Below are 14,838 nucleotides of genomic sequence, written 5' to 3' on the forward strand. Positions count from 1 at the left end.
TCTCTATCTATCTTTCTTCCTGTCTTTCTTTCTTTCAAACTAATATTTGTTTCTTTATACCTAATTTTTTTTTTCTTTCTTACTATCTTTCTTTCTTTTTCTAACTTTCTTTCTAACTAATCTTTCTTTCTTTCTTTCAAAATAATCTTTTTTTTCTAACTTTCTTTCTAACTAATCTTTCTTTCTTTCTTTCTTTCTTTCTTTTTCTTTCTTTCTAACTAATCTTTCTTTCTTTTCTTTCTTTCAACTAATCTTTCTTTCTTTTTCATTTTTTGTTTTAAACTAATCTTTTTTTTCTTTCTTTCAAACTAATATTTATTTATTTCTAACTAATCTCTCTTTCTTTTTCTTTCTTTCTTTTAAACTAATCTTTCTTTCTCTATCTATCTTTCTTCCTGTCTTTCTTTCTTTCAAACTAATATTTGTTTCTTTATACCTAATTTTTTTTTCTTTTTTCTTTCTTACTATCTTTCTTTCTTTTTCCAACTTTCTTTCTAACTAATCTTTCTTTCTTTCTTTCAAAATAATCTTTTTTTCTAACTTTCTTTCTAACTAATCTTTCTTTCTTTCTAACTAATCTTTCTTTCTTTCTTTCTTTCTTTCTAACTAATCTTTCTTTCTTTTTCTTTCTTTCTAACTAATCTTTCTTTCTTTTTCTTTCTTTCTAACTAATCTTTCTTTCTTTTCTTTCTTTCTAACTAATCTTTCTTTCTTTTTCATTCTTTCTTTTAAACTAATCTTTCTTTCTCTATCTATATTTCTTCCTGTCTTTCTTCCTTTCAAACTAATATTTCTTTCTTTTTTCTAACTTTCTTTCTAACTAATCTTTTTTTCTTTATTTCAAACTAATATTTCTTTCTTTTTTCTTACTTTCTTTCTAACTAATCTTTCTTTATTTCAAACTAATATTTCTTTCTTTATACCTTTTTTCTTTTTTTCTTTACTATCTTTCTTTCTTTTTTCTAACTTTCTTTCTAACTAATCTTTCTTTCTTTCTTTCAAAATAATCTTTCTTTTTTCTAACTTTCTTTCTAACTAATCTTTCTTTCTTTCTTTCTTTCTTTTTCTTTCTTTCTTTTCTTTCTTTCTTTTCTTTCTAACTAATCTTTCTTTCTTTTCTTTCTTTCTAACTAATCTTTCTTTTTCTTTCTTTTAAACTAATCTTTCTTTCTCTATCTATCTTTCTTCCTGTCTTTCTTTCTTTCAAACTAATATTTCTTTCTTTTTTCTAACTTTCAAAATAATCTTTTTCTTTCTTTCTTTCTTTCTTTCTTTCTTTCTTTCTTTCTTTCTTTCTTTCTTTCTTTCTTTCAAACTAATCTTTCTTTTTAACTTATCTTTCTTTTTCTAACTAATCTATCTTTCTTTCTCTTTCTTTCTAACTAATCTTTCTTTCTTTCTCTTTCTTTCTAACTAATCTTTTTGTTTCTAACTATTCTTTCTTTCTAACTAATCTAGCAATCAAAATTTAAACTACATAAAACTTCTAACTACTTTAAACTTCTTCAAACTCTCTGGTCCGGCTTTCTCAAGCCAACATAAAGTTTGTCTCAACAAACTTTTTTTTCTAGTTTAAACTTTTAATGTTATGCTTTTAAATGAATTTAGTATAAACTCTGGATGTAGTATGCTCTGGAATGCAGACAAGCTTTACTGTGACATTATCCCCCAAGGCTCATCTGGTCTGTAACTCCTCTCGTCTTTGTACGGGTCTGAAGCTTCAGTTCACACTGTGGTTTATCCCTGAAGGATCTGGGGCTGTTTTGTTTATGACAACTTAAACTATTTGCTTTTTGGATTGTTTATAATTGCATAAACAACTACTTGAGTGCTCTGAAAATGTAAGATGTTTTTATAAATATATTAATTTAGCTAAAAACTATGTTGATTTTTTTTAAATACATTTTAGTAACATATGTTATATTACATTGGTTATATATTTATAATAATTTAAAAATAGAGATTAGTTAATTTTTTTAAACAGCTAATTTTTAAGCTTCAGAACAGCTTAGAAATTATAATAAATTATTTATTTAATTTTTTAAAATGTACAAATGTAGTTTTCTGTGATGGTCGTGTTTAGGTGTACATGTTTAGGTGTAGGGGATAGAATATGCAATTACATTACAAAAATCATTATGGCTATGGAAAGCCCCCACCATAAAAATTGAAACCCCGCATGGACAAAAAAATACTGATTGAATCTTTTCATATAAATGAGATTTAAGATGACTAAGTACAGTTTTTCAACAATCTAAAGTTTTTGAACAGACATTGTTTAATAACAATTATACTTTAGGTCACCATTAAACAAAATCATTACAGTAATTGTCTAAAAGATAAATAGAAGTTACGAATGTCAAGTCAAGTGACCTTCATTTATATAGCACTTCAATGTAGATTGTTGCAAGGGTATAAATACACAGAAACTAACAAGGTGAGGGGAAACAGCTGAGTGCAATAATGACGGGGAACACACACCCAACACTGTGACACTCTGCTACAATAATATGTCAGCAGCATGTATGTAAAAGTTTGCAGTTTTGAGATAATAACATTTATGCATGGTTTGTGAAAATACAAAAAAAAATTGTCACTGAAATAAGGCCATGAAACCCATACTGATTATTTCTTCACAAGACTTTTGAAAATTGTATCACGTAGCCTAGAATATTTGCTCCAAAACAATGTGAAAATCATCCTGACTGCTCATTCAGATAATATATTGATTTAAAAATTGTAAGACATGTTTTGTGTAAGAAAGCTTTATGCAAGGAGGCGTGATCACATCATTAATATGTATGGTTTTCACACCTGAGAAAGACAAAGACCCTCCCCTAACGGCCCTATTAGGAGCTATCAGGCCCTGTGATTCTGAGCAACCTTGCACAAAGAATTAGGAGATTTAAAAAAGAATGGCTTTTTGCTTGTTTGGATTTATTTACAACACAACATAATCCAAAGATACACAACAAATGGCAATAAAGCACATTATTAAAAACAATGATCCAAAGACAGAGACCTTTGTGCCATTCCTAAAAACATTGTACATACCTTTCATTTCCAAGGTGTTTGATTTTCACTTTACCATGTTCATATACAGAGACTCTCACACACACACACACACAAATGTTTCCAACAATATATAATATAATGAACACCAGGTTTGTTGTGCCTTGTAGGCATAGGCTATGCGCACTGCTGCATAAAATAATAATAACAATAGCAGCCTATAAATTGTCCAAAAGATTTCAGTAACAACTTCGCTAGAGAAAAATATATTGATTATCATATGTTACTTAAAATGTTTCCATTCGTTATGATGATATGAAATGAGATAATAGTAAAAAGATAAAGTATAATGTTTGGTGCGTTTTGCTTTTCAAACGCGACCGCGCTCCAAAATATGATACATTCAAACGCATAGCATGCTGCAAAATATGATACATTCAAACGCACAGCATGCTGCAAAATATGAAACATTATGGTTACCATATTATACATATCTATGTTTGAGCAGATATCCACAAACACAGTAACAGTAAACACGGATCTAAATATTATAATATTCACCATATATCTAGCAACAGTTCAACTGCAATGTGAAGTTTATGCAACAATAACTAACTAATAATTAAGAATTTCTTACCTTACATCTTTCTTGTCTTCAAATCGCGTTCTTCTTCTGAGGTAAATCCAATGTAAGCTCAGGCGCGTCTTCCAAACTCGATGAAAAGCAGAGACTTGTGAAGTGTTTTGGTGTTTTGTTTTTGAGGTAACGAGCGCGTTCACGTTCCATGTGGACGATTTGCATGTCAATCTCTTTTGCGCACGTGGGCGTGGTCAAATTAAAAATAATGAGCAAAGTTGAGATGCTGGACATCTTGTTGGTTTTATACAAATTACTTAAATTTGTAAATGCTTCACTTCTCTCTGGGAGTTTTCCAAACTCCCTGAAAACTGCAGTTGTCAAGCCCGTCCTGAAAAAGAACAATCTGGATAAGACCATATTAAGCAACTATAGACCGATCTCAAATCTTCCTTTCATAGGCAAGATCATTGAAAAAGTTGTCTTCAATCAGCTGAACAAATTCTTATGCTCAAATGGATACTTGGACAATTTTCAATCTGGTTTCCGACCGCATCACAGCACAGAGACAGCGCTCATAAAGATAATAAATGATATTCGCTTAAATACTGATTCAGGCAAATTATCAGTGCTGGTACTACTCGACCTCAGTGCTGCATTTGACACTGTCGATCATAACATACTTCTTGACAGGCTGGAAAACTGGGTGGGGCTTTCTGGGATAGTCCTAAAATGGTTCAAGTCATACTTAGATGGGAGAGGTTATTATGTGAGTATAGGAGATCATAAGTCTGAGTGGACATCCATGACATGCGGAGTCCCTCAAGGCTCAATTCTTGCGCCACTCCTGTTCAACCTGTATATGCTCCCAATGAGCCAAATAATGAGAAAGAACCAAATTGCTTACCACAGCAATGCAGATGACACACAGATTTACTTAGCCCTATCGCCTAACGATTACAGCCCCATTGACTCCCTGTGCCAATGCATCGATGAAGTCAACAGTTGGATGTGTCAAAACTTTCTTCAGTTAAACAAAGACAAAACTGAAGTCATTGCATTTGGAAACAAAGATGAAGTTCTCAAGGTGAATGCATACCTTCACTCTAGGGGTCAAACAACTAAAAATCTGGGCTGCGTTCTCCGAAACTACCTTAACGCTACGTCGTTCTTAAGTTGTACCTTAAGAAGTACCTTATCGTTAATACGTGTTTTCCGAAACCTTCTTAGTTAAGTATACCTTCTGTAAGTCATACGTTCGTAAGGTTGGTCTGGAGCGCTCTTAGCTATACCTTATCGCTGCTGACGGTTCATACCGCTAGTGGCCACCACTACGCAAAAAGCTTTTTTACATCGCAGTTTAATTACACATAGAAAATTTTATATGAACATTTAATATAAAATCTGATTTAGTATTAAAATTACATTTTTACTTTACTTTAAAATTTTACACATAAAATACTTAAGTTGTTATAGCCTACACCCAGTGTATGGAAGTGTTTTCATTAATAAAGTTTCCATACACTAATGGTTGTTAGCTTTTTTAATTACTATCCTAAGGCACATCAGCTGGCGAACCATTTGACAGAAAAGGCTTAGGAGTCTATATAAAGAAATATGAGTTTACACAAACTTTATAGCTATGGCAGCGAGACAGCGAGTACTAGTTTTAAATCAAAGACGGCGCCGTCCGCGGAGCCAGTTAGTGTATGTCAACTACATGGCTGGTGGATAATCAGCATACGTTGTGGAGAACATTAACACACTTATGGCCGTGAGGGTTTGGGATTGCACACTTGCTAAATTATAAACACATACTCATATTTATTTCTGCATGTACATATTTCAATGAGCCCCGATAAATGCAGTTTGTACTATTTCTAAAACGCTTCTTTATAAAGAACATTGTTTTCTCAATACTTTACCTATACCGCTGTGAAGGAAAGAGCGCACAATCGATCATCGAGGCATCGATTTCAACATATTCAGCACCTCCACCATGGACAACACCTGCTAAGGTCGAACTTAAGAAGGTTTACCTTAAGCAACATCCTAAGGTATAGTTCGGAGAACACACGTAGGAAATGTATACCTGTAGTTAAGGTGTACCTTTTGAGTCTTCGTAGCGCGCTAAGAGACAACGTTATCGGAGAACGCAGCCCAAGTCAGGAATCTTGGTGTGACACTAGAGTCAGACCTTAGTTTCAGTAGTCATGTCAAAGCAAAAACTAAATCAGCATACTATCATCAGCATACTATCATTTAACTTACCATTCTGTCTGCTTCGTCTATGTCAAACCTGACAGTTTGTTGTGCCTACTTGTAGGGTTGCATAATTTGGCCCCCCAAAAAATTGTGCTTATAGATCAATATGACTTATAATTATTATTATTATTATTATGATTAATATTAGTAGTAGTACTAAATAAAAAAAATAAAACATTATTATAACTATAGTAATAACACTATTTCATTATTATAAAAATACAGTATTTAAGAATAAATATAATATAGTAATCAAAATAATAATAATAAATTTACCTTTATTTTATAAGAAAAATGCAGGCAGCCTATAACTATAAATAATTAGAAAGGAACATTTAAGAAACAGCAAACAAAGAACGAGACAAATGGTGACAGGGAACAATAAGCAGAATATGACAATGAAACTAAACAAGACAAGGTCATGACAGGCATCTCCTTCACATTGAAACAGGTCTCCTGGTTGACGATTCCAAGATGGCGGCAGTTTTGACATACCTGAATCAGCTGAGCTGCATCTACTGTACATATCTATGGTTGGCGACCCTAGCTGCGGTGAATGCACAGGTAAGTGCACTCCCTCAGAAAAAATGTGCAAGTGTAACAAGATGTATTAAGTGAGATTAAGTATAAAAAAAATCTTTGTGGAAGTTTTTATTTTATGAACCATTCCTTCAAAAATAGGAAGTGTTACAACCCAAACCTGATGAACTTCAGATTTTAAATAAAGACACCAGAGGACTTCATTTCTTAGCAGACGAAGGAAACAAAAAACATCCAGGTAAGATTGAAATGTTGTGTAAATGTGAATGTGCTATCAAAAATATCACTGGACAGATTCCATATCATTTGAAGGAAAAATGGTCTCAGGTTACGTATGTAACCTGGTTCCTTAAAGTCCCTGTAAAGTCAAAATTAAGTATGTGTTCTGAATTTGTCACACCACAGAAAAATGCACACCTTGGCCGACAGTTTCAACTAACCCTAACCCTAACGAATGAAATGTCGACCCATGACAGGCTATAGGACTGTGCAAATGTAGCATATATGCGGGGTATATGTGTTAAATAGCAGATGAATATAGCTATACAAGGTTAAATAATGATTGGGCTACAGAAGATAGAGTTCGTCTCAAGGAGGTGTTGAAAGAGTAAATAATAACACAGAGACGGATAATTTAATTTTGGTGTTGGTACCATGTATTAAGTAAAAACAAAGACAAACAAACAATAACAATACCCAAAATATTTCCAATCTGCAGAGAAGTTCAGAAGTTCACAGGAAAAAACAAAACAAAATACAACTCAGGAAAACTGGAGAGTACTCAGATTAAAGACAGTCCACAACAGGACTATATTCTTTGCTCATAAGAGATGAACACCATGTCCAAATAACACGAATGGTCCGTGAGATGCAATTAGTCCATGAGCCAGAGCTTAGTGAATGGCTGTGTGTAGCTGTGTCCCAATGTGAAGGCTGCATCCTTCGAAGACCGCAGACTTCAAACGATGCAGCCTATGCGTCCTCCGAAGGACGCACCATGTAGCCTTCGTAGGATTTCCTAATTGTGCAGCCAGGTGTTACCGATTACCGCTTCTGGCGCCAAGCAACGTTGCGAGAGTATGCTGCCATGATCCAGATAATTCATTTGATATAATTGAGTAAACAGCTATGGAGCCAGAATTGGCTATTGTCATTTTTATGTTTTATATTTTACTGGAGGACATGGTATTAAGGATGTTTCAGGTCATGTACTTTCGGCTTAGCTGAAGATTCAAATGTTCATTTATATCTTACCTTGATGCGATTTTGTAGGCTAGTATATTCTTTTTATTATGCACATAAATGAACCATGGTAAATATATTTACACAGGTTTTCAACCCTATTTGAATATTAAACCCAGTTGAATATAAAAAGTGTGAATGTTACTCCCGCTCGTCATCGTCAGCTGTCAGTCACTGTTGCTAGGCGACAAGAACAATCCTCCGTAGGCTAGACCGGTCCGAGCGCTTCAGATGTGCCCTTTGAAATGGGACAGAGCTGTAGTTGTATGTAGCTTGTGGTGGTATGTAAGGAACTACAGATGGTGCCCAACCAGAATGAGACTTTTACCGCCGCCGTTCCCGCGGCGGCAAAATTGGGATGTGTATTTGCTGCCTTTTACCGCTGAGTGGCGCTGTAATCACAGACTTTGAAAAGTGTCAGTTTATTCTCTTTATGACGTAATCTGCCGCGGCAGTAATCTGAGCTGAGGTCACAGATAAATTCAAGATAAATATTGTGGTTAAACGAATTCAAATTCATTAAATTTAAACAAAGTAGACACACGTTAACATTGTGTGCCCAGTTTTTCTATAATTTAGAAAGGCTATGTCAATAGGTTACTTGTCATTTACTTCGTGTTATTTTAATGTGTTTGTAGATTTATTAACTGAAACATAACAGTGAAATAAATTAAAATAATTTACCGTAAAATTAAAACATTTTCAGGACTTGCAGTTACTAACCGATGTTAGTCGGTTTAAGCATTCTTTGTTATATTCAGAATTAAATAGGCTTACATGTTGTTATGATTATCAATTGAATTCTTTAATAAATAATCAACCACACTGCCTATTACTGCCGCAGCAAAAATAAACCAGTCGAATTTCAAAGTCGTTCGCGAAATGACTAGGCTATACCGGGTGGCGCAAGTGACAGGGCAAAACAGCAGCAACTGCAGCATTTTAAAAGGTAAGTTTCCTATATGTTTATTTAAAAAAAAAACAAAAAAAAAAACATGACGCAAGATCTTGTAAAAAAAAAAAAAACGTTTTTCATTATTTGAACAAAAATGAGACTGATTGAATATGTAAAAATATAAACAAACAAAGCAGAGAATAAAACAAACTTTTAGGGAAAAAATATAGGCCTATTATGCTACAACAGAATTGGTTAACATTAACGAAAGCAAAATATGTAAAAATACATTTCAAACAAACTAAAACAAAACAAATTCGTGGCCGAGTGGTAGGCTATAACTTACGTTTCAATAATTCAGATGACACGGGTTCAAATCCCGAACAAACATGGGCTACTTTTTTATTATTAATGCAGAGAGATTTGGTAGTTCTAAAATATTGCTACACCATATTGTTTTTTTCTCCTATAGCCTATATTAAATATTTTATATTTATAAAATAAAATTACCATTCATTTCCATTTTACATTATGGACAATTTTTATCCAACAGAATGGCTGAATTAACATCTGCATAATAATAATAATAATAATAATAATAAATAAATAAACAGCACAAGGTCTTGTAAAAACACTTTTTTTAATAATTTTTTCGACACATAATTTCGAGACAGTAAATTGCCAATGTTAAAAAACACGAAAAAGACGATAGCTCTGTGGTCAATGCATTAACAATAGCCTCTCGGAGCTTCAAACGATCTGAGATCGAATCTCAGTGTAACCGACAGTGTTTATGTTTTTCCATTCTTGATGCTTAAATATGCATCTGTTTATTAAAGTCAATCATCTTGTTTAATTATCAATTTACAACATAAATTTGCTACATTCAGTTGAGCCGCTGCAAAGACGACACATCTGATGAAGGAAGACTGTCAGCCGATTGCACCAGAAAATTAAGATGATGAAGCTCTCTTTAATCTGCTAAATATTTTTTTTTGTGTGTGTGTGAATCATTCACGAGATTGAGATGACTGACAGTGATATCCGGCCATAGCAACGGAAGACATTTTTCAAAACAGATCGAACAAATCAGAAAAATACTTTCAATACAGTATTGCTTTCAATTAAAAATTAACAATGAAAATGTAAAAGAAAAAGAAAATTAATTAAGTTTGAAAACCCATCGCACATTTCAAGGTATGAATAAAGTGTCGGAACAGTTTATTTATTTAAACAGGGTTGCATCGATAGAGTTTATTCCCTTTGTGATGCAAAATAAGAAACACAATCTTATTCTTGCAACATTTTAAATTTCTATTGTCAAAGAAATTGCAGCTAAATTAAAAAATTAAAACGGTACAAAACGAAAAAAGTTCAAAGCAACATAAATTAAGAACAGGCGTTTTCTTTGCCTCTCTCGCGCTGGATATTTTTTTTAGTAAGTTTGGTCTCCCTCACTGCGCGCGGCGGGTCTTTCTCGAAATTAAGCATTTCAGCGTAAAAAAAACACCATACAGCTGATAATACTGTATATGTCGCTGTGTGTCATCCACACAAATCACGAAAGAAAAAACTGTAACAAATAGCTTTTGTTCCTTCAAAGATACAACATGCCTTGCTGAATTCACCTTACAATAAAACGAGGTGGGTCGCGAATTAAAGAGCTCTGTATCTGCTAAATTGAAATTGTGTGTGGAAAACCTTTAAATACAATCAATAAAACTACAATATATAATTTAATAAGATATAGGGCCTACTGTACATAGACTATGGACTTTTGGAGATTTTGAGATTAATCCTTAAAAGAACTTTGCCTTTGCCTGCTCATCAGGCTGGCTCCGACACTCTCCATATGAAAGACGGAACATTAACACCTCTGTCCTGCACCCCCACGATAAAGCAACTATTGCCTTCTCCAAACCCCCCACAGGCTAGCTGAGTTTGCAAAACAAAACAAAGAGTTTGCCACTCGTCGTGGTGTGCCAAAACACTTCATTATAAACTTAAATATTTCATTCAAAACAATCTCAAAACGCTTTGTGACATTTTGAAAAGCCGCAGATGCATTACTGCCACTGGAACCATGAACGCAAATACTGGTTCTGATTTTATTGTTTGTCGTTTAAACGTCATACATATATTTTAACAGAACTGCTTTTGAAATTACGATTGGAATTTTTTAATAGGCTACAGAAGTAAAGTCATTGTATAATATTTGTTCCTTAGTGTAAAATGGAAATGCACGGTGATTTTATTTTGTAAATAGGCTATAAGCAAAAAACTATGTTTTAGAACTAGACAAATCTCTCTGCATCAACAATAGACTATAAAATGCATTAATAGGCTAATATAAAAATATCAGTAGTCCAAGTTAGTTCGGGATTCGAACCCGTGTCATCTAAATGATCTTAACGTAAGTTCAACCACTCGGCCACGATTCACTTGTTGCGACTTGGCCTAACGTTCCAGTGTGTGTTCGCTCACAAGAGCGAGAAGCACTCTTCATTCAAATGAACGCGCCGCCGCGTTTGTCGAACACTATCAACATGCCAGAATAAAACCTGGCTTTAGAACAATGCATAGCGTGAGACATAAGGTGTCTCAACTGTACACAGTCTACCCTATACAGTGTGAATTCGTTACAAGGTTTCATTTAATTAAATTAATGTGCAGCAATTTGTACAAATAGAGTCTATAGGCCTACTATACTGTTGTAGCCATTAAATAATCTCATTAAGTATCATATTTGTTAAAATATTATAATGTTATTTTTTTCCATCTATGTTGAATATGAAAAGTGAACAGCACGAGTAAGATAGGATGCATTATATCGAGAGATGGATATGTAGTGGGTCAGACATGATTTTGACCACTTCATTAAGTTTTGTTTAGTAGAAAACCTTTCTTTAAAGTGAATTTCGTTTTCTATAAATTGTATCTTAATTTTAATCAATTTTTCATCAACCAATTGCCTGTATTTAATAAGTAAGAGAAGCAAATATAACAGACACTAATCATGGAGGCGCCCGCGCGGTCACTTGCATTGCATGTCAGCTGGAGCGCATCTCATCCTCCTAACTTAACGAAACTCAGCGTATGCCTCACACAGACATGAGAAATACATCAAATACACAAAGCTTGAAATGTCTTCAAACGAAATAATTCAAAACGAAAATAAAAAGGCTACTCTCTGATTATGTCTTTATGTGCATTTCTCTCTAGGTGCGTTCACTACAAATATGGCGATCGTCAACTTCATCTTTGCAGTCGACACTGTCAGAAAACACTAGTTTATTGATAAAAATCAATGCACGCATCACCGGATTTACAAATACACATCTTGCTTGTTGCACGCACATATTATGTCGAAAAAACGAAATATTATGTTGAAATAACATTATTATTAATAATACATCTTTTAGAATATTTGATTAAATGCTGATGGTTGCGCTTGTTCAATTTAATAAAATTAAAACTTTAATTGTGATAATTAAAATAATTGAAAATTAAATATTTAGTGGCCAAGTTTTGCTAATTTATTATATAGGCTATTATATGCCTATTGCCTATATTAAGTAGGTCATATTAAGACAAGGCATATATTAAGTTATTTTAGCTGTTATGAGAAAAATAAATCTAACGAAATCTAAAATCTAAATCTAATAAATCTAAAAAAAAAATCTAACGCCAATTCAACATGCCAGAATAAAACCTGATTTTTGAACAATGTGTAACGCCACTCGGCCTGGTGTGCCAAAACACTACATTTTAAACTTCATTGTTTAATTCAAAACAATCTCAAAACGCGTTGTGACATTTTTTTAAAGCAGTAGCCTAGCCAATATAGATTAAGGGCATTGAAACCAGGATCTTAACTAAAACGCGTTCCGCGTTGCTTTTGAAATCACTATAAATTACTATCCGATTGTATCGCTCACGAGAGCTCTTCATTTATCTAATTCCTCAATAGAATAGTAAAAATATTCAGCGTCATTGCTCCTAATATCGTCTCTATTTTTAACTTTTGATTCTATTTTTTCAGTTCTAAAATTGATTCTATCTTTGGTTCTATTCTGTTGTAGCCTTATAGGCCTATTTATATGAAAAATATGCCTATTAGGCTTAGGGTTTTATATTCAACCCACTTACATTTTAAAATATGGCAATTGCTGCTGATTTGCACAATGTCCCTTTGCGCCACCTGGCGGTCATTTCGGGAACGACTTTGAAATGCGGCTGGTTTATTTACTGGCGCGGCGGTAATAGGCATTCTGGTTGGGCACCATCTGTACATATGTAATGATTTATGTCCGTGTCCTCTGTCCTGTCCCGTGTTCAGCAGTTCCCCGTTATGTTGATTAGTCTCCCCAGGTGTTTCTGATTAGCCGACCACTCGAGGACCACACCCGAGATTTCCTCGACCTTGCATACTTCACTGACTTTCCAGATTTTGCACTTATTGATTTTTTTTGTTATGGGCTCAATAAATATTACCAATCCAAACTGGTTAGTGATGGTCCTCGAGGCTCACTAGCAGGATTTATTGACTATTCCTTATCTTTGAGTGAATCATCTTTTACTCTGAGTTATGTGGACAAGGAGCCCTGCAATCCCACAATACCTTCTAAGCCTGAACCAATTCACATTATGCCCACTGTAATATTGGCAACTCCAGTGCTCACACCGCTCGCCAGTGCATTCACGCCAGAGCCTCATCCTGTCATGGCTGAGCCAGAGCTTCACGTCAGCCCTGCCGAGCCTGAGCCTCTTCACGTCAGCCCTGCAGTGTCTGAGCTACTTCACGTCAGTCCTGCCGATCCAGAGTTTCACGACGTCACGTCTGCCGATCCAGAGACTATGTACATTGAGCTTACTGGTCAGGAAATGCATAAGGACAAAGGGTCAGGGCGAGAGTCTCAGGAATTGACTCATTTAGAGTACAGGATGGGCAGGAATCTCTTGATATAATCATCATAACCGCTGCTAAACTTTCTCAGTCTATATTGGAATCTAAATACTAAAACATTTAATAAATTTGTAATACAACACTTCCCCCTTTGAGAGTTCTTAAAAACTCTCACAAAATACAAATTTAGACACTTAAAAGTTCATTCTTGTAACTTGTGTAAGTTACAGGCACGTATAACTTATTCTGTGTTGTGTCCTTGATTTACATGAGTGTCATAGTTCTTCTCAAAACCATAACTGTTGACACATACGACGCAGGGTGTAAAATGTTGTATAAACTACATGATTACACAGAAAACCATGTAGCATAAGAGTGGAAGTCTGGAAAGCCCATGGCGCCTGAATAGCTATGAAGTCTGTTTCCTGCAGAGTCCATTTCCCACGTAGAGTCGCTCTGATGACTCGTCCCATCATCATAATACAGGACTGGTGCCTGACTGGACTATTCTGTGGTATAACATTTAAGGCTGTGAGTCTTACTTAACCAGGGTCCCCCAAAGGAAGGCGGAGAACAGTCACTTTCCTTTAACCCTCTGAGGTCGGCAAACGCGCCGGCGCGTTTTGCTGGATTTTCTCCACATTGTAGAACTATAAACTTAAATTACTCTGTCATTTATGGTCATACAGAAAAAAGAAATATAAAAAAAGAATCTGTGATATTTCTACTTTTGTATGTGTCCACTTACAATCAAATCAAAACATTGTGCTTTTGTAAAATAAGGAAAATAAACAGGGTGTGCGTTCTGCCTCTCCGTCGCGGTGAACTTTTTTTTCTTGAGCACGTCTATAAACTGAAACAAAACTCAGCGAATACTTGTCACACATTTATGAGCCATATACCTTTATAAACATTTAAGTGTGTACTTTTAAATGATCGGATTCAAAACGAAAACAAATATTCTCTGTTTAAGTAATTTGTATAAAACCAACAAGATGTCCAGCTTCTCAAACGCTTGCTCATTAGATTTAATTTGGCCACGCCCACTCGCGCAAAAGAAATTCACATGCAAATCTCCACATGGAACGCGATCGCGCTCATTACCTCAACAACAAAACACCAAAACACTTCACTTTTCGTCGAGTTTGAAAGACGCGCCTGAGCTTACATTGGATTTACATCAGAAGAAGAAGAACGCGATTTGAAGACAATAAAGATGTAAGGTAAGAAATTCTTACATATTAGTTTGCTATTGTTGCATAAATTTCACATTGCAGTTGAACTGTTGCTAGATATATGGTGAATATTATAATATTTAGACCCGTGCTTACTGTTACTGTGTTTGTTGATATCTGCTCAAACATAGATATGTATATGGTAACCATAATGTTTTATATTTGA

The 14,838-nt window shown here is 34.4% G+C and overlaps 1 protein-coding gene across 2 annotated transcripts in view; it reads left to right on the top strand.

Annotated features, from left to right (window-relative positions):
* Window positions 1-14,838, top strand: part of LOC311088030 (verrucotoxin subunit beta-like) — a 230,670-nt gene that overhangs the window by 12,613 nt on the left and 203,219 nt on the right. For both annotated transcript variants that reach the window (XM_084121653.1, XM_084121654.1), the window contains exons 2-3: window positions 6,306-6,418; window positions 6,536-6,632. In XM_084121653.1, the coding sequence (XP_083977779.1) occupies window positions 6,329-6,418; window positions 6,536-6,632 (187 nt within the window). In that variant the 5' untranslated portion in view covers window positions 6,306-6,328. The remainder of the gene's footprint in view (window positions 1-6,305; window positions 6,419-6,535; window positions 6,633-14,838) is intronic.

This window comes from Abramis brama (assembly GCF_963993115.1).
Source record: "Abramis brama genome assembly, chromosome: 8".
In the NCBI taxonomy this organism is placed as follows: domain Eukaryota; kingdom Metazoa; phylum Chordata; class Actinopteri; order Cypriniformes; family Leuciscidae; genus Abramis; species Abramis brama.